This window comes from Ruditapes philippinarum, unplaced genomic scaffold (genome assembly GCF_026571515.1).
Source record: "Ruditapes philippinarum isolate M1 unplaced genomic scaffold, ASM2657151v2 ctg4768_1_1_1_1, whole genome shotgun sequence".
In the NCBI taxonomy this organism is placed as follows: Eukaryota; Metazoa; Mollusca; class Bivalvia; order Venerida; family Veneridae; genus Ruditapes; species Ruditapes philippinarum.
Window position 1 is genome coordinate 39,866 of NW_026854775.1, and position 27,261 is coordinate 67,126.

Below are 27,261 nucleotides of genomic sequence, written 5' to 3' on the forward strand. Positions count from 1 at the left end.
ATGCACAAAAATTGGGTTGTTAACCCCAAGGTCAAGGTCACACTTAAATGTCAAATGTTAAAAAGTTTTCATTTCATAATAAAAAATCTACATTTGGTGTCCGCTCTATAACTTGCAAACCGTTGAACATTTTTAGAAATTACTTGGCATAAGAAATCACCATAATGAGACGATGTGCAGAGCACAACAATTTTGTATGGAACTTGAATTTATGCCTAACCATAATGTATACATGAGCTCGTAAGGTCATAGAACAAATACATCGTCGTTTTAACGCATGTTTTTGTGGCAAGTACGAGTCATGTTGAGGTAGGCACAATCTTTTGTAAACACTATTTCTTCGAAGTCTGTATTTTTTTGTGAATTGTGTTGTGCTAGATTAACGATAAATTGTTTCAGAAATTTCGATGGAGTACTTAAACAATTGGAATAATTTTGCAATGCAAGCAGTAAGATATTTTGTAAGCTATTACCTGCAATTTGGTTATCCGCCATTAATATTTTGTCCAGAAATATACGGTGTCTCGGTCAGAAGTATAATATTTTGACGTTGCGCGGAAATTTGTGGTAAACGCCCCATCACCGTGTAAAAGGTCAAGAAGTACACATTCATGTTCACAGCGGGAAGGGGATTTAGCTGTCCGTCAGATTGCCTTGTGTATTAACCAATAACCTGTTGGAACCAAACTTGGTGAGTCTTTGCCACAATTATATTACCCAGCTCAGCCTTGCATATCCATACAGTATGATCAGGCAAAATATACTGGCTGACAAACTTCAAATTTTTGTCTCTCTACATTTGATAATGGACAGCTCCAAAAATAAAAGCTAGACATGTCCATTTAAGAAATTCACCAACTTATGGGTTAACTAACTATCATTATACAAATTATGGAAGCATAATCAAGAAACATCAAAATGTTTTATATAACTTTATTTTTAGATTAGAATGTATTAAGTACAAGCAAGGCAAATTGAAAATCAAAATTTTTGATAAGTTGGGCAAAAAGATGCCATTTTGGTGTGGAGTATATATACACAGTGTATAATTTATGGTAAAATTGTTGGTGTTTTTTTTTATCTTAATTTCTTATTTTTGCAACCAAATTGACTTCTTTTAATGGTATTAAGTACCCATATTCCGTTGTTCAACCCATGGAAAGGCTTTATTGAAACAGCCCTGATTTTATGACATTGATTGACCAAAAATTATATATAAACATTGTGTATGTAAATATAAAATTTATACACCTTATTGGCATCTTACCGCCCAACACATCATAATAAGTTTATGTATAAAAATAATTATGTGCATATACAGAAATCAAAGGTAATCATACATTGTATATCAACAACTAACAAAGTAACAAGTGGAACAGCCAAATGTCATCTGTGTCCTCTCTGAACATGTATATGTATATACATGTATTTCAAAACAAGGCTTAAATCATAGACCAATCACTAATTAAGCACTTATGATCAGTAATTATAAAGAACAGTTTACATTGTATATAAATAAGATTAGCTTAAAATATAGCTTGAAAAGAGATATTTTAAACAAGGTGATGATGTATTCTTAAGCACTAAAAAACAGCTGAAAAAACAAAGATGTCGGAATGATTATGCATCCCCCTGGATTACTGTGCAGTGTCAATATGGTGTTACTGTTGTTAAGTTGAAATCATCACAGAAATCATGGAGGAACAATAAAGGTGTTAAGGATATAAATAAGAAATCAAAAGCGCAGAGTCAACATTGCAATTCTAGGTGTGACCTTCAACTTCCAAAAGATATGCCTAAAAACAACAGATTCTACTCAGAAAGGTCAATCATCATATAAAAATGGAAGGCTTAAAGTTTGAAGACTTTGTGTCAAAATAATTAAAATTACTGCAGTTCATGGGTAGAAAGGATCTTAATATTCAAGGCCAAAGTGACTGACATACAGGGGCCAAAACACTTTTTAGAATTTAGAGTTGTTCACCTCATTATAGAAATGATTCTATGAAATTTGAAGGTTCTGGGTCTTACTGCCTTCCAGTTACTGTGAAAATTTGGAAAATCCAGTCTCCATGACAGTGGCCTTTGACCTTATAAATCCAAAATCAATAAGGATCTTTAACTTCTAAAGCATCCTACTATGTTTCTAGATTCTATGTCATTTGGTATGCCAGTTATTGAGGGGAAACAGTCATCAAGTTCAAGGAAACGGTAACTTTCATCTTTGACCTATCAAGTCCAAATATGTAAAATGTCTTTCAATCAATATGAGTATTATTCATCTTATGAAGTCTGCACTCAGAGTGAAAACAAAGTAGTCTACAAACTGACTAATATATGGAAAAACATTAATCTTCTTCTAAAGAGTGTATAATCGCATGAAAAACAATACTAGGCTCAACAAATTATTTGACATCAAGTTAACAAAAATTTAGCAAGTTCAAAAAGAACAAATCAAACTGGAACGGCCCTGTTGTTAATGATAGTTGTTATAGACAATGTAAGAATTACAAGCTAAAGAGAAGAAAAAAACACACACACACACAAGAAAACAAAAAACAAGATACTGTTATAAAAGTGTTGACTTATGCCTTTCCAACAATAGAGGACATAGATATCCTGAATTTCGTTACATTATATAATCTGTGAATATTGAAAATAAGGGTTTACGACCATACATCAAAAGACACTAAATTATAGAATACAACAAATTAAAAGAAGGGACATATTTTAGAATGGACAAATGATAGAGTCAGTGACTTATGGTCGAAAAATATTTAAACCTACAACACTTGACGGAATAGCGTATTATATTTCGATATAGTGTCGCAAACTCCTCACAGTGATTACCTCCCTTGGTTTTTTTTACAAGTTCTAGGGGTTCAAAAAAATTAACTTTAATAAAACTGTATATACACTGAGTAAAGATAAAAGTGAGGAAAAGTTGGGGGAAATATACTGGAAGTTGCGTACAAATTTCAATACTGAATAAATATTGAAATAAAGAATATTGGAAAACAATTTGATTATACATCAGAATGAACTAGAATAAATTACGAATCAAACTGCACCCATTTACTTCTGTCCAATTTTGTTTTAATATATTCCTGTACTTTTGAAGGGTTTTCAATTTAAATTCAACATCTTTTTGACAATATTGGACATATTTTTTCTATCAAATTTCAATTCTATATGTCGTATTCGACCATTTGTCTTATCTTTTAATTGTAGTATTCTACCAAATGTCTTTTGACGTAATTTTGTGTACCGAAAATAACAGAGGTCATCAGAATCCACATTTTGCCTATAATCTGAGCATAATGTTTTGTAGTTAATACGTGTGACTTTATGATACGATAATTCATCATTACTTTATATATACGTATACATGTCATAGACTATCCTATTTCTACTAATGAAAAATAGTATTAATCAGTATAAAAACAGCAAAATAATGCTATCTAAAAGTTAGATAGCATAATGTTTTTGCCTGACATGTATACAAAATAAAGTATTGATATATCATCATAAACTCTACCAGTTGTTCTCCATGATAATTTGTTGCAGAAGTTGTATGTATGTGTGTGTGTGTGTGTGCGTGCACGCGTGCATGTAAGTATGTAGACTCATTGTATGTATGTATAGAAATGATGCATATTTTATGTCCATGAAAGCAGCAATGTATAATTATTATCTGGTTTTTGTTGTTTGTTTTGTTTTGGGTTTTACATCTGACCTGAACACAGTATAGGTCAATATGGTGAATTTCCAGCTTTACTGGTGGAGGAAGACCTCAGGTGCCCTTCCATACATTATTTCAGGCATGAACAGGCACCAGAATATAACCACTGACATTCCGTAAACTTGCTGGATAATTTATTATCTGATCTGGTGATCCTGGAGAATAAGGTTTGATACAAAACTCTGTATCAAAACCTGCAATTTAACATTTTGCAATTTGTTCTGGATAACTGGATAATTATTGTACATTGACTTTTCATTTTCTGTGGATATTGTTAATTATCTAAGCAACATAGACTATTTAATGTAAAAAATCATTTAGGAATCTCAATTTAAATATCATGCTTCCAAATGGCCTAAATATTAAACTGTTGCTGTTTAATGTGTTACAGGATTGTTTAGTTTGTCTTAAAGTGCATAAAGCTATATATCTGCTGAAATATTATTGTTTGAAACTTTCAAAAAAAGGAACTTGGGAACTGTGAGGACTGCAAATTGTGACGCATAAATCAAAATCTGTACCGGCTTTACATATTGTTTGTCTGGCCTTTGAATATATTTTCATACTATCCGAGTGAGTTGTCTTTAATAATATAATCTCAATTTAATATAATCTGCTAGTTTAAAAATCAGTCAAATTTATGGTATATAGAAAAAAATACCGTAAAATTTGAGCAATTTCGAAAGTAACAGATTGTGTTCAATTGAGAATATATTCTTTCAGGCCATACACTCCAAAAATACTTAAAGATATTTAGATGTAGCAGAAACATTTTTTTTAATCCGTTACACGATCGAAAATATGCGCTGCAATCTGCCGTACCATTCCCGAGTTACTATGGATATAAATATGTTTATTTGTTATTCAAGAGCAAATTGTGCATGCACATAATCATCAATAAATGGTAACAGTCCTACTAAAAGTAGCATTAAATATTTTGTTCTGGAACATTTTTTTTTGTTCATGTATAAAATATTAATATTCATGTGTGTTAAATAGCAGAGACATTCTATGTTAAAACTGTTTCAAGAATCAAGCATATAATTATCGAAAAAACATAATTTCTAAAATATTTCATAAGATAATTATACTTCTAAACCCTTTAAGTATTCCATTTTGTTCATTTTCATGAAAATAAAGAAAGAAAAAAGAATTGTTCATTTTCATGAAAAAAAGAAAAGAAAAAATAATTGTTTCCAATTTGTAAAAAAAAAAATATGTATCAGAATTTCCAATTTGTAAAAAAAAATGTATCAGAATTATTCTAATACATTCTGGACATAGAAACTTTAAAATGATTTAAGAATTCATCAAAATACTGAGAGTTATTAGAATAAAAAAACAAGAACGTGTTAAACTTTGTTAAACACAAATGCCCCTGGCTAAGATTCTTGTCAGTAGCAATATTTGAAAAAATGTTTACTCATTCACTCAGTTATGGACAGAAAAATTGCCAAAAAATTGTAAACACAAGTTATATACATGTAGCCAGACAAAGTCATGGCATTTTGTAATTGTGAAAAATGTAAGTTGCCAAGTCATTGCTCTGACTTGTGAAGTTGAAAAATATTCAACTTCATGCAAGTTATCTTCCTACCAAATATGAAATACATCTGTCATTAAATAAAGGCTGTATGGGCAAAAGTGTAAAAATCTATTTTGAGCACTGGTGACCTTGACCAAACTGACCCCTAACTCTATCCAAAAGAAGAAAACCATGTAAGTTATCTTCCTACCAAATATGAAATACATCTGTCAATAAATAAAGGCTGTATGGGCAAAAGTGTAAAAATCTATTTTGAGCACTGGTGACCTTGACCCAACTAACCCCTTACTCCATCCAAAGTAAGAATACCATGCAAGTTATCTTCCTACCAAATATGAAATACAGCTGTCAATAAATAAAAGCTGTATGGGCAAAGGTGTAAAAATCTATTTTTAGCACAAGTGACATTGACCCACTGATCCCTACCCCAATCAAAAGGATGAATACCATGCAAGTTATCTTCCTACTAAATGTAAAATACATCTGTCACTTAATAAAGGCTGTATGAGAAAATGTGTAAAAATCTATTTTTAGCACTGGTGACCTTGACCCAACTGACCAATAACTCCATCAAAGTTTATGTTTCTATCAATTATAAATAACATCTGTCTATAGAATAAGGTCAATACACCTGTAAAAATCTATTTTAACATTGGTGTCCTTGACATTGGTAACATTGACCATGACCCAAATGACCCCTTACTACACCCAAAGAAGGAGGACCTCCCTTGGCATGTTTGTATTAAACTAAGACATCAACTAAAAATAAAGGCTGTATAAGCAATATTATATTTATTTTTAAACCAGTGACCTTGACCCTAGAGACCGCTTACTCCACAAAAAATTAGAGAACCATCAAAGCTATCCACCTACTAAATATGAAAGATATCATTAAAGAAATTAAGCAATTAGGAGAAATTTAAGATAAATCCAACTTGCCAAAATAGGTTAACCAGACAAGGCCCTATTTTCAAAGTGAAAAAAGGGAATATGGATGACACAGTTATATAACTTGGCAATATCATGTACTTTGTATTGATAAGTAAGTGTGGAAATTATAAAGCCATTAGTATAGATAGAACTTTTTAGATATGCCATTTTAGGTTAACCATTATTCATTTTCTAAGTGCTGAAAAGGGCAATAACTTGGTAAATATGAAAGCCAGAGTTATGTAACTTGCCCAGATCATGTACTTTGTATTGATTAGTAAGTGTTTAAACTTAGAAGCCATTGGTACAGGTAGAGCTTAAGAAAAATCCAACTTGCCGTTCTAGGTTAATCTCGTACGGACAGACAGACAGACGGACGGTACAATTACTATATGCCCGGGGGCATAATAAAAACATTGGTTTACAATAATTGTACATGTTATTTATCTGATTGTGTCACACAAAGGATACATATTTATGATTTACAATAACTATTAATATATATTTAAACGCACAAAGTGCAAGATCTTAAATTTACATTGTACTTAATTAATCTTTAAGCAAAAATTCAGAACACAAAAAGCTAGTTAAATACAAATACATTCAAACAAGCATTCAATAAGAATAATTTTCTCAATCTGACAGATGTCTTTCCCCTGGCTTTATTATTTAATGTCCATGGCAATTTAACCTAAAAATTATCTAGTAGCTAATAAACAAAAAATGTTTTCTTTCAACAATAGTTATATAGAAGGATATTTTTTGCCGAACAGAATTTCAATCATATCTTATGCATTCTTGATGGATAATACAATTGCAAACTATGTCAACAAAGAAAGAAATGATCTGTTTGTTTATATTTATTGTCCTGTTATTGAAAAGAAACAAGATACTCCGGGTAGGCTTGAGTATCATGGAAGATTATATACATCCCTGGTGCTGCTGGATTATCAGCCACAGAATCATACAGAGCTGTACTTCCTGTTCCACCTTTACTTGGTGGTACACGCATTCCCTGTTTTCCTCGAGTACACTCCCCTGTTAATACCCTGCAGTAATACATTCTCTTTATGCCTGTAGGGTCTGGACGAGAATATGTATTACGGCATGAATACTGTGCATTGACTGCAAAATACACACCATCTCCATACATAGTGGCTGCAATTATTATATAGCATATATGTTATTCATATCCATACAATTTCTATATTGGATAAAGGACAAGCGGCAAGTCTTTGTATGTAACATTTTTTTTTATAAATCCAAAATGTTCTTCAATTTACTTTGTCTTGGACTAATTTTTCAACCTTTTTATTTCTAAATAGAGTTTAAAACCAAAAAAATGATTCTCTTAAGAAGTTGTACTACAGCTCAACAAGAGTTTTATTAGCATTTCACAGCATGCGTAAAGATTGTCAAATGACAGGCGCATTAATTAAAGTCAAGCCTTCTCGGTGAAGAAAAAATAGTTCCCGATTGGTCGAAGATTTCTAATATTGTGTTATTCTTAATAGATATACATGCTTATATTCAGCTCCATGATTATTTTCATCAGTGTTAAACAACAGGTTTACCGTGAACAAAATATATATCTAAATTAATAGGGTAACAAACCCTAATTTAGAATGATAAGGTTTTCTTCAGGCCGTTAACTTCCCCGTGGTCGAGGGGTTTACACGCTCGCTTAGGAAGCGAGAGGTCTGGAGTTCAAATACCAGTTAAGGCAACTCATGTTTTTTTTTTAGATTGTTTAAGCCAAATAAACATTGAATTGAATATCAGTGTTGCAATTAGTCTTATAGCCAATTTATTACAACAGCATTGGTGGCACTACACAAAAACAAATTGGTTCATAATCTGACAACCTTCACCTTTCTGACATTCTGAGACCCAAACAAGATCATTTCAGGAATCAAAATTTATCTTTCAAAAAGGGAAAAAGTTGGTTTGATTGTAACGAAACTTAGTATTAATGTACTAATTAAGGTACTTATTAAGAAATTATATAACCCAAACATTGAGTATTGCTAAATAAAATCACTGTTTGGTGTTCTGATGCAAGGAATTATTTCATGAGCGCATAGGTTTGCATACCATTTTTGCCACAATAACTCCTATTAAATCCATGAGCGTTGATATTGTCAACTGTTTCCGCTGCTGTACCATGCCATAACAATCTCTCATTTGTTGTACCAGGTGGATTCTGATCCTCAAGTTGTTTTTTCTTTGCCTCGTACTGTGCCCACAATGTCTTGTTCTGAATACGCTCAATCTGTAAGATCAAAGATCATCACAGATAAGGAATGTTTTCCAGTCAGCTGTTGGTTAGATTGGTAATATTGAAAAATCTCTTGGCTAACCCTTTTCATATTAAACCAAGGAACGAATACACATGTGATATCCCTTACAAGAAGAGGTAATATTACAATTTTTTACTTACTTTTTCAAACTGTGCCTCAGAACAAGTCTGAATAATTCAGACCTGTGCAGATTTCCTACGATTTGATACACGAGACCATCTATCTTCACTTTGTAACTTATGGTAATTATTTAATGTGAGGAAGTCAAACTTTTGTACATTGCTTTATAATCACAGCTATTTACAACTGTCCTTCAAGATTTCGTAAGCAATTTTGTTTAGATGATATTCAGAGACAGAACATAAATTATGCTAAATTTGGTATAAATTCAACCATACGTTTTATTGTTTTATACTGTACAAATCTGATTGCTAAGATGTACAAGACTTTGTGCTTTTTGTTAAACAAAATAATATTTGTAGATCCATCAAAATATTCACTACAATATTTGTTGTAAATTTGAAGTATAAAGTGCCCTGTTAAGTGGCTGAGCATAATTATTTGAATAATTTTAAGGGTACAGTTCAAGTATTGTGAAGAACTGGTTCAAGAAGGGAAAAAAATATGCTTATATTCATTTTTCTCTGTGAGAAAAAAATACAGAAAGGCGAGAGAAGAATACAGAAAGATGTTTCTGTCTTAAAATTTAAGAAAATCTGACGCGTGATTTTTTAATACAATTTTGTACCATCATCCACCCTGAAACATCTTGTCTGGCAAGCTATATGGAGGCAAAATGAGCCTTCAAAATTAACATAGATTTAAAATCAACAATCATGATATTTGTATGACGTTTTACTTCATACATAATTACCACAAAAAGCAATATAGTTATTAGATCAGCAAAATATGGCATGCTTTACAAAACACAAAAACTCAATCATTAAATCAACAAAGTTTATTTAAAAAGATTATGCATATACATCACATCTATGAACAATGAGCACTGTAGATCACTTTATTATCAGCTACATTTGGCTTATAATGATCATAATCATGAAAGAAGTGCTTAACATAGATACTGGATATTCTAAAAAAATCACTCGGTGATATGAAATTCTACAGTAAGCACCGATAGAGCTACAATTAAATATTATTATTGGCTTCATTTATCAAGAACAATGTAATTAAATAAAATTATAACATCTCAATGTGTATAAATTTTCATAAAATAAGAATAAATCAAATTTATTGTAATCAATAACAATAATACTCAGTAAGAAGCTAATAAACTATATGAAATTCAAGATCTGATTAATTTAGTAGCCTAGAGTCTATTCCTGCAAACACTCATATGGTTTGTTTGTTTGTTTGTTTCATTTTACGCCTTTTTCCAACAGTATTTCAGTCATATAGGCGGGTAGTTTCCTAACCATCGTTCCTGGAGAGTTACACCAGTACTAGACTACCTTCCTCCGCGCCACTCATATGGTAATGATCAAATAAATACACTAACATTCATCTAGAAATATCACATACATGTATTTGTTAAAATAAAGAAATGCAGTAATTTCATTTCAAAGTTAAACTGAACATGGTCAATTTAAAAGGAAAAAATACATTATGTCACCTTTTAACTGGTCAAGGGTGGAGGAATACCCTTGGTGCTCATCCATGCATAATTTCAGGCACCAGAGAACAACCATATAAAAGCATAAAAATCCCATAATCTAGTGTGATACCTTCCATACATACAAGAACCTAAAGTTAATGAAAGCATTTTAACCCATATATTTTTTAATGATAACGGAAACAGACATAATTATATTACTAGCTACAATTTATTTTCATTAACTACATTGTAATATATTGCTTAATATGATAGTTTTCATACCACAAGATGAAAATAAATCTGTATTTATAGAAAAAAACCTGAATTTTCTCTTTATTATATACTTTTTTTTCCTTTTTAACCCATTACTTCATGAGCATTTTGTGAAAAATGGCTATTTTCATTGAAAAGTCTCCCGTTACAAGTTCAAATTGCTATAAAATTATAAAAACTGCTTCAATACTAATCAAACTTGGCACAAGTGTTGACTGGACCATTGCCTTTGCAACAACATGCTCAGGCGTTACCATGGCAACGAGGGGACATCTCAAAATTGCCAAAAATCACTTTTTTGCGTTGATTTTTTCCGTCAGAATTGACTTCAAAGTGCTGCAACTTCTCAATGGACTGAGATTATATGAGTCAAATGCTTTTCAGCGTTGGTTACACATTACCTTATGATCGATCTGGGTTCATTTTTAGCCTCTCACAAGTCCAAAATGTTCTTGGCGATGAGGGGGACTCCGCCCCCCTTCAAACCCCCAAAACAGAAGTGGTCACTTTTTAAACAACAAATACGGAAAATATCAATGAAAAATAAATTTTTACAGTGAAAATACGGAAAATAAAAAAAACACATTTTATTTCATCAATATTTCTCAATATTTCGTTTACAAGTATATAATAAATTACTTATACCATAAAATTCCTATTAAACCCCCCCCCCCCCCCTTAATAAAGGCTCAACCACCCAGTTTTTTTGGTGAGAAATCTACTTACCAGTGCTCAAATCAAGAGTAGATTAATAATTTTATTCAAATCCTTCAGAATCTATTTTATCTTATAGTAAACACAAAAATGTATCATCTACAGAGCTGCATCAGTACTAAGGGTGTAATACTTAAGTTCCAGTGAGAACCAGTCCTTGGTAAATTATGCAGTACCATTACCAGTATTAGATTTTAGCTTGGTACTGCAGTACCAGTACTTTTTATGGTGAAGTAATTAAGTTTCAGTACCATTACTTTTATATATTCATCAAAGTTTGAATAAATACACAGTGTCAAACAAATAATTGCAAATATTATTCAGCAAAGAAATAAAATCATAATTTATTTCAAAGTTAACATAACATTTTTACAACTTTATAGTTTTAACAAACAATTATTTAAACATATATTAATGTCATATCTTATTGTTTAGTAACCAGTCATATGTAGTACAATGCAATCATCTTTCATTTAAAACACAACAGTCTTTTGTTGCCTTTCACACCTTCACACCTCTATTCAATTTATACCAAAGTAAATAACAACGTTTTATAGTGCTAACAATATCACTTGAAATATGATTATTTAGAAAAGAAGCAATTAATTAGTGATTATTTTGCTCTTTTACTAGTAAATACAAAGAAATAAAAGATTTTAATAAGGATATTTTAGGGTAAAGAGTTACTGAGTCTGTTTATCTCAATTTAATTTTTATTTAAAGTCTTTGGTGCTGTTTTATGATGAGTACTATGTTATCATTTGAAGGACTATTGCAGCAAATTATCTATAGATTTGATAAGTTAAACTTTCTTTTTCACAAAAATAAAATAATGTAATTTACAGCTTTATTTCATGAGAAAAATGGTGCTATTTTTATTAAAACCAAAAGTACTAAACGTCCTCACCCTACCCCCCCCCCCCCCACTCCCTTTATGAAAATGTAAGGCTCCCAGGCAAAATTTATAGGAAATATTTTACGGAAACTTCTTTTATGGAGATCGGAAATTAAGCTATTAAATGTACAATATAACAGAATTTTAGTTCATATTGATGAAAACAAAACACACACACATTAGAATATTTAACTGAACAGTCTATCTATTCCTATATATATACATGTATAAAGGAATTTACATTAAAATGTCTCATTTAATTGTAAATCGTTTTCTTTTTTTAATCAAGGCATTACACTAGTTTTTCACATATCACAGTATACCAATGTCTATTAATAGAGGAACTTGCACTAAATGCTGAATGACACAGTTTCTTTCAGTTGAAAAAATCACTCTACTTGTAGTGTCATATATAACAGACATTAATTGTTACTTAAAATATATCAGATATTCTGGATAGGCTTGTGTGTCATGGAATATAACAAACATCCCCGGGGAAGCTTTATTCTCCACAACAGAGTCGTATATAGCAGTGCTACCAGTACCACCCTTTGTAGGTGCTACACGCATTCCTTTGGTACCCTGGGTATATTCTCCAGTAAGTACACGGCAATAATACACTCTCTTTACACCACTTGGATCAGGCCGGGAATAAGTATTACTGCACGAATAGTTGGCATTTACTGCAAAATAAACTCCATCCCCATAGTATGTTGCTGAAAAAGGAAAGAGGATGTATTAATATAATAACTGTTTTCATATATAAAAGCAGCAAATTATAATATATCATCATGAAAATGTTTGATACATTGTCATCATTTATATGACAAACAACTCATGCCAAATGCTTCATTACCATTTGAATTTTGTTTCTTCACATCTGAAACATACAAAATTGAGATTCTGTCTGACTGGCACATTAGTTAATATCATTATTTTACAAAAAGGGAATAAGACACAGATGTAAAATGATAGTAACATTGGTAAGATACACACCATTTTTGCCACAATAACTCCTGTTAAATCCATGGGCATTGATATTATCAACAGCTTCAACAGCTGTTCCATGCCATAATAATCTCTCATTTGTTGTATTTGCTGGATTCTGATCCTCAAGTTGTTTTTTCTTTGCCGCATACTGTGCCCACAATGTATTGTTCTGAATACGCTCAATCTGTAAACAATGTATGAACAGATGTATAGGTGAACTACTTTGATTTTACATCAAATCAACATAAAACGGTCATATATCACAACTCAGGGTGTAAAGAATGAAGTGTGCCTTTATAATTTCAAATACAATATATTTGTAAAACAAATGCAACCATCACTTTAAAAAAAAAAAAAAATTATGCAGAATTTTGCAAGCTTGACCTTAAAGATCAAGAGTTTTTAATCAAGTTCATATTTCATTATGAAGTTTTCGTACATTGCTATGTTATTTACAAGTATGAAGACTCAAGCTGATAACATGAAGAGTTGGTACACAAATATAGACACATAGACAAATATATGGAAAGAGAGACAGGAAGAGAAAAACATTGATAATGCACCCACCTCTCTCGAAGACATATTTGTTAATAATGATGGGGCATCTATAAGAGAGTATTAAGGACTGATCATATACTAGAGCTGCCATAGGAGTGACTAACACCCTCTCAATGACATTGGATTAATCATTATTTTTCAAAGTGAGTATTTGAGCTTGGTTTGTAGAAAATCGTTAAAGGGGTAAATTAGAATCTATACCATTGACACAAAATTGTCTAACATTCAACCTGACAAGGATGCCCTTGAGCTGACAGTGGCAGCATGTGCTCTGCACATCAACTAAATAAGGTGAATATTTGAGCCAAGTTCAAAGAAAATCCTTCAAAAGGTAAACGATTTATAGACATGACAGAAAATTATCAGACATTTGACTTTCAAGACTTTTAGTGTCCTTCATCTTGAGCTAACATGGTTGAGGCATGCGTTCTGCATATTGCCTTGTAAAGGTGGACATTAGAGCCCCTTTACCCTCATTGAGGGCTTAATAATTTATAGAGGAGACACACTGTGAAACTGGTTCTCAGATGTTTGTCTAAATACAATTTATGCAACGTTTTAAGGATCAATATATACAAATATGGACCAGTAAATGCTTAAATAGTCCTAAACTGATTTCTCACTCTGGGTATTAAACATCTTTTGAGTCAGTGAATCATATGTAAATTATCTACTTATCAGGAAATATAAGAATATATATATATTTTTTAGATGTTCTGTTTCTAGTTAGAAATTGAGCATGGGCCATATCAAAATGTTCATAGAGATTCCCGTATGTGTCTAGTAGGAACGAAAATATTGTAAAAATATATATGTTATTTAAAGCTTTTAAAACTAGACAATGAAAATCCTTAATACTATGTATAACAGATTATTTAACGTCTTATTTATGTTTATGAATAAATTGATATTGTTTGATAATTGTATTTGCTAAGCTGCTCATCAATGCATACTGAATATGTTTCATAATCATTTATACCACTCACATGAAATGTTTATATTGTGAAAATGTATATGCTGGCATGTGCTGGTGGCCTTTTAGTCAATAAAATGTTTGTTTGTTAACCTTTAAGTGTGACCTTGACCTTAAACCAGCACAATGGTGGCATAGACTCAGCACAAAGCCTTGTTGAGATGGTCAATGACCCAAATCTGAAAAGAATCCTTTAAGTGATATAAGATTTTTAGAATGGTGATTAAGTGGTATAACATTTATAGAATGGTGGAGACAGATTGACTGTTTGACTCACTGACCCACAGTCCAATGCAACAAAGTGATTCCTTCTTATTTCATGCTTTCCAGTGTTTTATTGTAATATATCAGATGATTATATTCTGATAAACCACTAGTGAAATTTATAAAATATAATTTTCACTGTAGCCGGACTATATCTGAATGCGGATGAAAAGAAAATCATAACTAAATGAAATAACAAGCAGAAATAATTGCCGTCATGCGTAAATTTTGCTTCTTTAGGAAAAGAAAGTCGATTTCATCATACATCATATAAAAATGTAACAAAATTAGAGAAAATTAACAGAACTATATTTCAAAATTGATGATGTGACGTCATGATATGATGACGTCACATAGGGGAATGCGTGACGTTACGCGGCAAAATCAGTAAAAATATACTTAAAATCCCTTAAAAAGCATGAAATAAAAAGAAAATTTATTTGTTTTACATATAAGATTGAAATATATTTCATTCGTGAACACCAGCTATTATATTTTCACTCGTGGCTACGCCACTCGTGAAAATATTGCATCTGGTGTTCACTCAGTGAAATTATATTTCAATCTTACATGCAAAACAAACAAATATCCTCTATATATTTTTGTAGTGGGGTAATTTAATGACAAGTTATACAGTATTATAATCATAATTATACCAATTAGCAGTTTCCTAACAAACATACCTGGATTCTGTAATAATATTACCCAGGTTTACAGCAACTTTACAGTAACTGCCATTTAATTACATTATTTACTTGAAACAGAAGTTCAGGATGATCAGACTATTATAACATCAAAATGTCATAGACAACTAGAATATGACATAAAAATTATACTTAGGACTTGGACACAATCTTTAACTTGTATACAATTAAGTGACCTTGACCTCTCAGAGAGAGAGAGAGCTTGTATACAATTAAGTGACCTTGACCTCAGAGAGAGAGAGAGAGAGAGAGAGATACACTTGAATGAAGAATAGAAAATCTATAATGGTTAGTATTGGGGTATATACATGTAGATATGGGATAGGACCCCATTCCACCGTGATAATACAAAGGACTTGTTTGCAGCACAATATCTCCGCAAATGAAATTAATATGACCATGTTATTTTGCTGTTGTTGTTTTTTTTTTCAAGTATAATGGTTGAATATTCAATTTATGGTAGATCAAAATACAAATGCAATTACCTAGGCAGCTTGAGAAATGTTAGTTTGATAAATGACACCTAATGCTTAACAGATGTTATGCAATTAATATCTTTTAATATTTCTGTTTTACATCATACTAAAGAAATTAAAAGGTCCCTTTATAATAAATAATAAACCAACTCATCACTTTGGGAATACTAACCAAAACATTTGTTGACAACATCTCTTTATGCCCGAATCTTCAATGGAAAACCAAATCGCTCTTATGCTCAAAGCACGAACAAGGAGGTATAAAAAAAATTATACAAAATGTTTTTTCACCTTTGACTTGACAGCTTACAGCTGTAGGTGATACTAAACAGATTTCAAGGAATAGGAACACCATAATGCAGACACACAGAGCAGTACAAACAAGTTTTCTCAAAGTGTTTATTGCACTTTGAACTCTTGTAAATGCTTTACTCCTGCACGGCTGACTCTCAAACAAGTGAAAATTACTGCAAAAGATCCCTGCATGCAAATGCAATGAATCCGAAACTTTAAATAAGTCATGGCAGAGATGCATTACAATTTATAGATATTTCAATATACTTTCTGTATACAGAAAAAAGAAAAAACTGACTTTAAACTTCATCTTAAATCACCTGATAAAATTAAATCTATTCAAAATTTTCTTAAACGTCTTAAAATATCTAGTGCATAAGATCGCCATAATGGCTGCTGACCTAAGTGAAGACTGACTTCAATATTTGGCAGTAAGGGTTTTAATATTATGAAATTGTACATGTTCCATGTTTCTTATATATCTACAAACATAAATTCAATATTTACATAAAAATCATTAAGTAAGTACCATGCAAAGTTAATAAAGAGAAGAATTTCATGTGACATATTATGTCTTTCATTCTAAGGTCCTGTTCTTTAAAAACATTTGAAATGCTTTATATATTTTGTAAATTGTAACATGTATATATATTCTGAGAAATAAATTATGTTTAAACTAAATTAAATAAAATAAAGTTATAAATAATGTTGAAAAAGTATGCCTATGATTTGACCTTGTCACATCACATGACCCATTTTGAACTTGATTGGAAATAATAAAATAAGAGGATCAGGATGGCCCTAATATCACTTGTCCGTATAAAGGCCCCTGGGGCAGGACTTTTTTAACCGAGGGGCTTTTATTTGATCAAACTTGGTAGACACCCATTAGAAATGTTTCATGATAAATATCTAAGCTCTAGATCTTTGGGGTTTTCAAAAGAAGATTTTTTAAGTTTTAACTATACACATATAGGAAAAACAATGATTCCCGCCCCCGGGTGGGGCCGATATTGACCCCATAACTTATATTTGAACAAACTTGGTAGACACTCACTAGAAGATAGTTCATGCTTAGTGTCATAACACTAGCTCTTTAGGTATTTTTAAAGAAGATTTTTTAAGTTTTTACTATACACTTATAAGGAAAATCAATAACCCCGGGATGGGGTCAATTTTAACCCAAGGTTTATTTGAACAAATTTGGTAGACACCAATTAGTAGATGTTTCATGTTAAATATCTTAGCTTTAGCTCTTAGGCTTATTTAAAAAAAGATTTTTCAAGTTTTTCCTGTATTTATAAAGGGTAGACACCCACCAGAAAATGTTTCATGCTCTTGTTATTTTGGCTTTTTAAAAGAAGATTTTTAAGTTTTTACTTTTTACTGTGTACAAGTAAGGAAAATCAATGACCCCCCCCACCCCCCCGGCAGGGCCAATTTTGACCCCAGGGCTCCCAGGGCTTTTATTGGAACAAACTTGGTAGACACTGACTAGACAATGTTTCATGCCAAATATTTAAGCACCTCTAGCTCTTTCGATTTTTTAAAAGAAAATTTTTAAGTTTTTTCTTTTGGTTGCCATGATTTTGCATGGAATAAAATTCTTTGAACAATTTTAAAAGTTGACTACCAAAGGAACATTCCTGTTAATTTTGGATGAAATTGGCTTAGCGGTCTATGAGGAGATGTTGTTTAAGGTAAAAAATTACAGGCGGACACTGGATGTTTCATGCTTAGTATCTAAACTCTAGCTATTTGTGTTTTTTCAAATATGATTTTTTAAGTTTTTGCTATACACATTTAAAGCAAATCAATGACCCCTAGGGCGGGGCCAATTTTGACCCCAGGGCTCTTATTTGAACAACTTGGTAGACACCCATTAGAACATGTTTCATGCTAAATATCTTAGCTCTAGCTCTTTGGGTTCTTTAAAAGAAGATTTTTAAGTTTTTACTATATGCATATAGGGAAATCAATGACCCCCTGGGGCAGGGCCAATTTTGACCCCAGGGATTTTATTTGAACAAACTTGGTAGACACTCACTAGAAGATGTTTCATGCCAAATATCTAAGCTCTAGCTCTTTGGGTTTTTTAAAAGAAGACATTTAAAGTTTTTTCTTTCAGTTGCCATGGCAACCAGAGTTCTGCATGGAATTAAATTCTTTGAACAATTTTTAAAGGTGACCACCAAAGGAACATTCCTGTGAAGTTTGGATGAAATTGGCTTAGTGGTTTATGAGGAGATGTCATTTAAAGTAAAAGTTTTCAGAAGGCGGACAAACGACGGACGAAAAGCAATCACAAATTTTCAATATATTCTGAGTATATAGAGGGTCATGACCGCCCTGAATTGCTCATCTTGGATACATTTCTCTGTATTTTTCTATTCAACACTACAAAAACTAAGGGATCCTTTGGGTGAAGTCAATTTGGACCTTTTGATTTTCATTTTTTTGGTAACAATGCCCTTGAGTCTAGGAGACCAAAGCGATCCAAAGCAAGGTCTTCAAATAAGCTTGCTATGCACCAAGTTTGATTAAAATATCTCAATCCAAACAATTTATTGACTGGAATCTTGTTTGAAGCCAGCTGCCAGTCTGCCCATCCATCTGCTTGCCTTACCCCTTTCTAATAACCAGGATTTTCAAAAGTGAAAAGCTGGTCAATAACTTTAATGGAGGACCACAATGTGATGCTGAATACAAACTGTGTAAACTCTAGGTGTTGTACATTCAAAGAAGATTGTTAAGGCATTTTTATTATACAAGTAAACTAAGTGACTCCCTGAGTGGTGTACAATCTGATGATACATGCTAAGTATTTAAGCGTTGGACATTGTAAATTCTGATAAGATTTTTAAAAGATCTTCTTTTCTAATGTCTATTTTTTGACTCAAAAGTAAATTCAAGCGAGGTCTTCACTTAAGCTTGCTATACATCAAGTACCATAAAGATACATGTATGTCAATCTGAACTTGAATATTGGATAATTTAACCATTGTCATAAAAAAAACAGAAAATGATGTAGTCAAGCTAAAAATGCTTGTGCAGCTGTATTAAGAAATGTTCTTTTTTTTAACAACACAATGACACAAACCTTGACAACTGTAAAAGTGCCCCCAGCAGAAGCTGTGAACTTTTGTGAAATGTCATTATACTCTTGGCCGCCAGCCTGTAAAGATACAACTCTTAGATTTCCAGTCATATCTGTCCATAGTGCCGGTGCTTCAAATGTTCCCTCTATAAATAAAGTAAATATATAATTTTTATATATATCTACATTACATAAATACAAACATTTGGTTACAAAAATGTTTGGCATTCAATGACAGTGCTGTTTTAAATAACACATTTCTATTACGTAAATAGCAAAAAGAAAATGACTGTAAAATATCACATTTTTAAAAATATTACTGGAAAAGATTTCCTGAAATATTCTCCAAAATGTGTATTTGAGAAAGAAAAGTTACAGTTATCTAAAACCGCGGCACAGGAGTGTAAAAAAGCCATTTAATAAAAACGATATTACACTAGTATAATAACACTTTGACGTGACGTCATTTGCGCTATATAGAAATATAGCCTTAAAACCAATAATGTTAGCGTTACACTATAGGCGATTGAAAAAATACTCATTTTAACAGTTAACTGTTCTAACTTTATATATGTGAAGAATAGAATATTATATTCGTGTAGATTCAATACTAAATTTATTGAACTTGTTGAATAAAACAATATTATGCTCGCCAGAGGCTCGCATAATATGATTTTATTCAACTTGTTCATTAAATTTAGTATTAAACTACACTCATTCAATATCCTCTGTATATTATCTACATGTTTAAGAACAATGCATTGCATCTAATTCAGTCACTCATTAATTGGATTAATTTACTTTGCATATGAAACAATCACATCAATGCTTCAAATAAAAAAAATCTTAATTGAAATATGTTATTTCTAATTCAAACATTTAAATAGGAATACTACAAATAAGCACTTGTCTTTTAATGGCTTCTTTTTCAAGTCGGATTAAGATATGATAAACAATCACATGTTAAGTCTAAATAATAATAATTACTTACGTTTTACAAGATCTCTGCGTATGACTGTCACACAGTCACTTGGGTCATCTTCAGGATATTCCTCCATTTTTGAAAAGTCTAGAATGTATTTTGTCTTACCGGCACTGTAAAACAAATGTGAAAATTTGTTAATGAAATATGCAAAATGACACACTTTTCTTTCATGACAATCGGACAACCACTAGCTTTTTTTAAAATTACAAATAAAATTTTAATCTGACAAGGATTAATAATAATAATTTTACTGTCTCTTTCAAAAGCAACAGAAGATTCACTCAGTAAAAAGGATGTTACTGTCACAAAATGTGCCTGTCATGATGTTCTACAGGACTCTTGATTCTACATGCTGAAAAATTGTCCTCTAACCTCCAAGTGTGACCATGACATTTGGCCTACTGAACTAGTTCAAGTTTGCCACAGTACATCTCAAGATGGTGAACATTTGCATGGAATAGTACTAAAATCCCTCCATTTATGACTACAGTTACCTTGACTTTAAAAATAATTACATTATGTTTATTTAGATGGAAATGCCTACAAAGCTTAGTCTTAGGATAGTAAACATCTGTGTTAGAATTCCTAATTTATGTGGCTAAATAGTCAGCATGTACTACATCATTTTTCATCTCAACCTTGACCTTTACTAATGACCTTAACCTTGGCCCCAGGACCTGAAATTTGCCCTTAGTGCTTGTAGAAGTTTTGCTGTAGACAAGCATTTTCTTCTGACCACTAGTTGTGACCTTGACTTTTGACCTACAGACCTAGTTGGAGTGCAAAACATTGTCTAATAATGGTTACCATTTGTATTAAGTAATTCTAAATGGTATGCTACTGCATGCCCACCCACTTTCCATGGGCATTCCCATTATACAGGTTCATAATGATTGACTTTCAGGGTGGTGGGGGTGGGGGAGACAGCTGAAAATCCCTATAACGAATGTGTTCACTATGTCTGTTGAAGTGTACAGGAAGGGAGTGTACAAAAGAGAAATTCCAAGGAGCATAATATTTTCACACAATTGAAAATATAAAACATTATTATTCTGAAAGAAATACCAAACATTACTGTATGGTCTTTTTTTCATATTTCATCTAAGGTGACCTTGTATAATTATTATTTCAGACACAAGCAGACAATCAAATAGAATAGGTAATCTTCCACAACTACCTGGATAGCTTTGTCTTATCAAACATTTCAATATGGGATTCAAATTATTACACTCGAGAACCGGTTGAACCGGGTGATGCTCCCCGAGAAGGTTTTGGACACAAGAAAGTATAAAAAAAATGAAACAAGAGGGCCATGATGGCCCTGAGGTCGCTCACCTGTATAAAGGGCCCCGAAGTGGGGCCAGTTTAAACCCCAGGGCTTTTATTTGAACAAACTTGAAAGACACTCATTAGAAGATGTTTCACGATGTTAAGTTTGTTAAGTTTTTACTACACACATAATGAAAAACAATGATCTCCTCCCCCCCCCTCCAGCAGGGCAAATTTTCACCCGAGGGCTTTTATTTGAACAAACTTGGTAGACACCCATAAGATGTTTCATGCTAAACATCTAAGCTCTAGCTCATTGGTTTTTTTTAAAGAAGTTTTTACTATACACATAAAGTTAAAAACAATGATACCCCTGGGGCGGGGCCAGTTTTGACCCCAGGGCTTTTATTTGAACAAACTTTGTAGACACTTACTAGAAGATGTTTCATGCTGAATATCTAAACTCTAGCTATTTGGGTTTTTTCAAAGAAGATTTTTAAGTTTTTACTATATGCATATAGGGAAAATCAATGACCCCATGGGGCGGGGCCAATTTTGACCCCAGGGCTTTTATTTGAACAAACTTGGTAGACACTCATTAGAAGATGTTTCATGCTGAATATCTTAGCTCTAGCTCTTTAGGTTCTTTAAAAGAAGATTTTTTTAAGTTTTTACTATATGCATATAGGGAAAATCAATGACCCCTGGGGCGGGGCATATTTTGACCCCAGGGATTTTATTTGAACAAACTTGGTAGATACTCACTAGAAGATGTTTCATGCCAAATATCTAAGCTCTAGCTCTTAGGGTTTTTTAAAAGAAGATATTTAAAGTTTTTTCTTTCAGTTGAGTTCTGCATGGAATTAAATTCTTTGAACAATTTTTAAAGGTGACCACCAAAGGAACATTCCTGTGAAGTTTGGATGAAATTGGCTAAGTGGTTTATGAGGAGATGTCATTTGAAGTAAAAGTTTACGGACGGACAGACGCCTGACGAAAAGCGATCACAAAAGCTCACCCTGTCACTTTGTGACAGGTGAGGTAAAAAGGGCAAAAACTCCAAAATGAGGCAAGGCAGAGTTATGTTTTTTGCACTGCACTTCTATTCAATGAGATCTATCTATCTATAAAGTTTCGTGATGATATCTCTTATAGTTTCAGAGTAATGTCCCGGGTTAAATTCAAAGAGTAAAAATGAAAAAAGGGCAATAACTCCAAAATTAGACAAGGCTGTGTTTAGGTTCTTTAGCACTGCAGTTCTATCCAATGAGATCTATCTGCCTACAAAGTTAAATGTTGATATCTCTAATAGTTTAAGAGTTATGTCCTGGACTAAAGTCAAAAAGGAAAAATAAACAAAGGCCAATAACTTCAAAATAAGGCAAGGCAGAGTTATGATTCTTTAGCACTGCACACCTTTTCAATGAGATTTATCTACCTTCAAAAGTTCATGTGTTGATACCTCTTATAGTTTTAGAGTTATGTCCCTGACAACATTCAAAGTGTAAAAATAAACAAAGGGCAATTATACAAAAATAAGGCAAACCAGAGTTACGGTTCTTGTGCACTGCAAACCTACTCAATGAGATCTATCTAGCTACAAAGTTTCATGTTGATACCTCTTATAGTTTTAGAATTATATCCCAGACAAAGTTCAAATTGTAAAAATAAACAAAGGGCAATAATTCAAAAATTAGGAAGTGTAAAAATAAACAAAGGGCAATAATTCAAAAACAAGATGGCCATAATGGCCCTGAAATTGCTCACCTGTATATAGGCCCCCAGGGCCGGGCCAATTTTAACCCAGGGGCTTTTTTTGAACAAACTTGGTAGACACCCATTTGTAGATGTTTCATGATAAATATCTAAGCTCTAGCTCTAAGAAGATTTTTTAAGTTTTTACTATACACGTATAGGGAAAAGCAATGGACGGAGCCAATTTTGTCCCCAGGGCTTTTATTTGAACAAACTTGGTACACACTCACTAGAAGATAATTCATGCATAATATCTAAACTCTAGCTCTTTGGGCTTTTTAACAGAAGATTTTTTAAGTTTTTACTATATACATACATGTATAAGGAAAATCAATGATCCTGGGGGGCGGGGCCAATTTTAACCCCAGGGCCCTTATTTGAACAAAAATGGTACACACCCATTAGAAGATGTTTTATGCTAAATATCTTAGCTCTAGCTCTAAAGGTTTTTTAAAAGAAGATTTTTAAAGTTTTTACTATATACATAAAGGGAAAAACAATGACCCCCTGGGGTGGGGCCAATTTTGACCCCAGGGCTTTTATTTGAACAAACTTGGTAGACATCCACTAGAAGATGTTCCATGCTTAATAGCTAAGCTCTAGCTATTTGGGGTTTTTAATAGAAGATTTTTTAAGTTTTACTATATACAAATAAGGAAAATCAATGACCCCCACGGGCAGGGCCAATTTTGACCCCAGGGTATTTATTTGAATAAACTTGGAAGATACTGACTAGATGATGTTTCATGCCAAATATCTAAGCTCTAGCTCTTATGGTTTTCTAAAAGAAGATATTTTAAGTTTTTTCTTTCGGTTGCCACGGCAACCAGAGTTCTACTTGGAATTAAATTCTTTGAACAATTTTTAAAGTTGACTACCAAAGGAACATTCTTGTGAAGTTTGGATGAAATTGGCTTAGTGATTTATGAGGAGATGATGTCGTTTAAAGTAAAAGTTTACGGGCGAACGCCAGACAGACGGACGCCGGACGAAAAGCGATCACAAAAGCTCACCATGTCACTTTGTGACAGGTACTGATACTTCGTACAGTTTTAGAGTTATGTCCCCGACAAAGTTCAGTGTAAAAATAAACAAAGGGCAATAATTCAAAAATTAGGAAAGGCAGAGTTATGGTTCTTGTGCACTGCACACCTACTCAATGAGATCTATCTACCTACAAAGTTTCATGTTGATACCTCTTATAGTTTTAGTTATGTCTCGGACAAAGTTCAAAGTGAAAAAATAAACAAAGGGCAATAATTCAAATATAAGAATGGCAGAGTTACGGTTCTTGTGCACTGCACACCTACTGAATGAGATCTATTTACCTACAAAGTTTCATGTTGATACCTCTTGTTGTTTCAAAGTTATGTCCCGGACAAGAAAAGTGGACGGACGGACAAGGAGGCGACTATATACTCCCTCGAGCATAAAAAGGCAAATGGTACAAAGTCAGCCATCTAAACTCTAAACTGAAAGAACTGTTAAAGTATCTACCTGAAATTGACGTTAGCAGCTTTTGCAATATAAGCAGACTCTATCTTGTAATTAAGATCCTTATCGTATGCTTTTAATGTCTGTCCAGTCTCCCCATTTTCTATATAGCTCCATTGGGTTAGATTACTCATCAACTCTGCTGTTTTCCTTTCTTGTTCAACAGTTACTGCTTGTCGTAAAATCCTGTCAAATAATATCTAAGTGTGATTTATGAAAAATTGGAAAAAACATTACTTATTTGAGATGTATTACCAAAATGTAATTCAACTTATTCCATGTAAAATACCATGCTCATTACAGTGAAATATAAGCAATATAACTAGTGGTTAGTGGTTTTATTTTCTAAAAAATGGTTTGGCATCAACTGTTAGACAGACAAAGTTTCTTTTTGTCCAGCTTTTAATATTATCCAAATTGATACATGTCTATAATGACATGAAATTTTGTTGATTTTATTTTCATTTATTTCAATTGTTAGTGAGATTAAAAAAATCCCTGGAAACTTAAAATTGTCTCATTTGTGAAAACAAGCATTTATTCTTTTTCTTGAATAACAAGCATATTATAAGTCTGTAACATCACTTTAACAAACTGTTGTATTTCCTACTCTCTACTCTTGGGGAACTAAAAACAGAAATATGTGCAAAAAATCAGTAAGATATATATTTGAAATATATTGAAAATCGTGTTTTTCTGCTACTCTTAGATGAATTTGAGTGAATAACAATGTCCGGTCATTTTTTTATGATTAGAATAATTCTGGTAAAAACAGAGTGAGACAATGATTTGAAATTTTGCACACATGTTATTGTTCTAGACCTACATCAAATAGAACATTCATGTATAGAAAGTATTTCCAGTCACTTCAAATCAAAAAGGCTCAGTGGAGCCCTTTCAATTTATTTTCAATATGGCAAATTTATAAACATGTATTGCAGAGTTTACAAAAATACAAAAAAAGTTTTTTTTCTGCAGTTTAACCTTTAATTTGTTAAAATTTTAACTGGACTTGTCAATCTTTTTCTAGAAAAAAAACATTCCTCAGTTTTTTTAATTTTTAAAACAAGTACTGATTAAATATCTTACAGCGTAGATTATGTGCTAGTTGATCTTGGTCTGCAATGGTCACATGTGGTTATTATGTAGGCACATGTTAAAAACGTTTTGGGGAGTTTTCATATAGACAAATAAGCAAAATTAAAACTGGTCTATAGAATTTCTTTAAACTTGGCATGTTGTTAGAATATAATAACAGAGACATTTTATGCGAAAATAAAATTGGGGTCACCGTTCTCATTTTTGAGTTATCTGCCCCTGAATCTGACTTTTCTACTTATTTGAGGTCATTTAAAGGGCAGATTACTTATAAATTCTTAAAAAATTTCGTTTTTTACTTCTGGATTATGTTTTTCTTTTTATTGTTGAGTACAATACATAATAATATGCAATTACTTACATTGTTTCTGTTAACTTTTTCAATGAAAATAACGGTATTTTAAATTCTAAAAAGATTAGCCATTTTTTAAAAAAAAATGCACAGGTTAGAATAAAAACTACCCACTCTAAATTTGTTCTTGAAATTTTGCATTTCAAGTTAAACAAAGGTAAGCTTCATGAAAATAAGAAAAAAAAAATGTATTTTTTCCATTCATAGTATATTATCTGCCATTGAATTTAAAACAAGAGCTGTCGGTAGGACAGCATGCTCGACTATTCTAAGTGCTTGATAGTAAAAGAGCATTGGTAATGTTAAATTGTTTAAGTTCACAAAAGGGCTATTTTTCTTTATAAATTCATGTTATAGGCCTTAGAGAGAGTCTAATTATACAGTATTGGCTTGATTATTCGGAAGGTAATCACAAGGGTGTTTTATTGAGTATAATAATACTAATTACCTATGAATACATAAATTTGACAGAAATGGTACAAAGGCTTGTTATTAAGATGTTTTATCAAGTAAATCATTGCTTTATTATTATGAATGCATAAAATTGTCCCAAAAAAGGCACAAACCCTTCAGTAGTTATTAAGATAACAGCTTACAAGCAAAACTTTACCATGAATTTCTATGTTGAAAAAGGGGAGAAAAAGCGGCCTAAATGCAAGATAGAATTATGGATCTTTGTTAGTGACCTACAATTATGATCCTTAATGCATATGTGAAGTTTTAAATAAATATCTTTAATAATTATTGAGATATGTAAAACTTGCATGTAAACATTAACCAAGAGACTTAAAGTAGAAAAAGGGATATGAATCAGCCTTAATGCAAGATAGAGTTATGGAACTTGGTCAGTGACATACAATTATGACCCTCCAATTATGACTCTAAGTGCATGTGTAAAGTTTCAAGTAAATATCTTTGAAGACCTTTAACCTTTAACCAA

General features: G+C 32.1%; 1 protein-coding gene across 1 annotated transcript in view; it reads right to left on the reverse strand.

The window, feature by feature from the left end:
• Positions 1–919: 919 nt before the first annotated feature.
• The window catches only part of LOC132741036 (protein mono-ADP-ribosyltransferase PARP14-like), a 57,350-nt gene continuing 31,008 nt past the window's right edge, over positions 920–27,261 (reverse strand). Inside the window, exons 9-13 of the mRNA XM_060729116.1 lie at positions 24,875–25,057; positions 20,360–20,463; positions 19,372–19,514; positions 8,313–8,490; positions 920–7,376 (exon numbers count right to left, since the gene is read on the reverse strand). Of these exons, the coding sequence (XP_060585099.1) occupies positions 7,090–7,376; positions 8,313–8,490; positions 19,372–19,514; positions 20,360–20,463; positions 24,875–25,057 (895 nt within the window). The 3' untranslated portion in view covers positions 920–7,089. The remainder of the gene's footprint in view (positions 7,377–8,312; positions 8,491–19,371; positions 19,515–20,359; positions 20,464–24,874; positions 25,058–27,261) is intronic.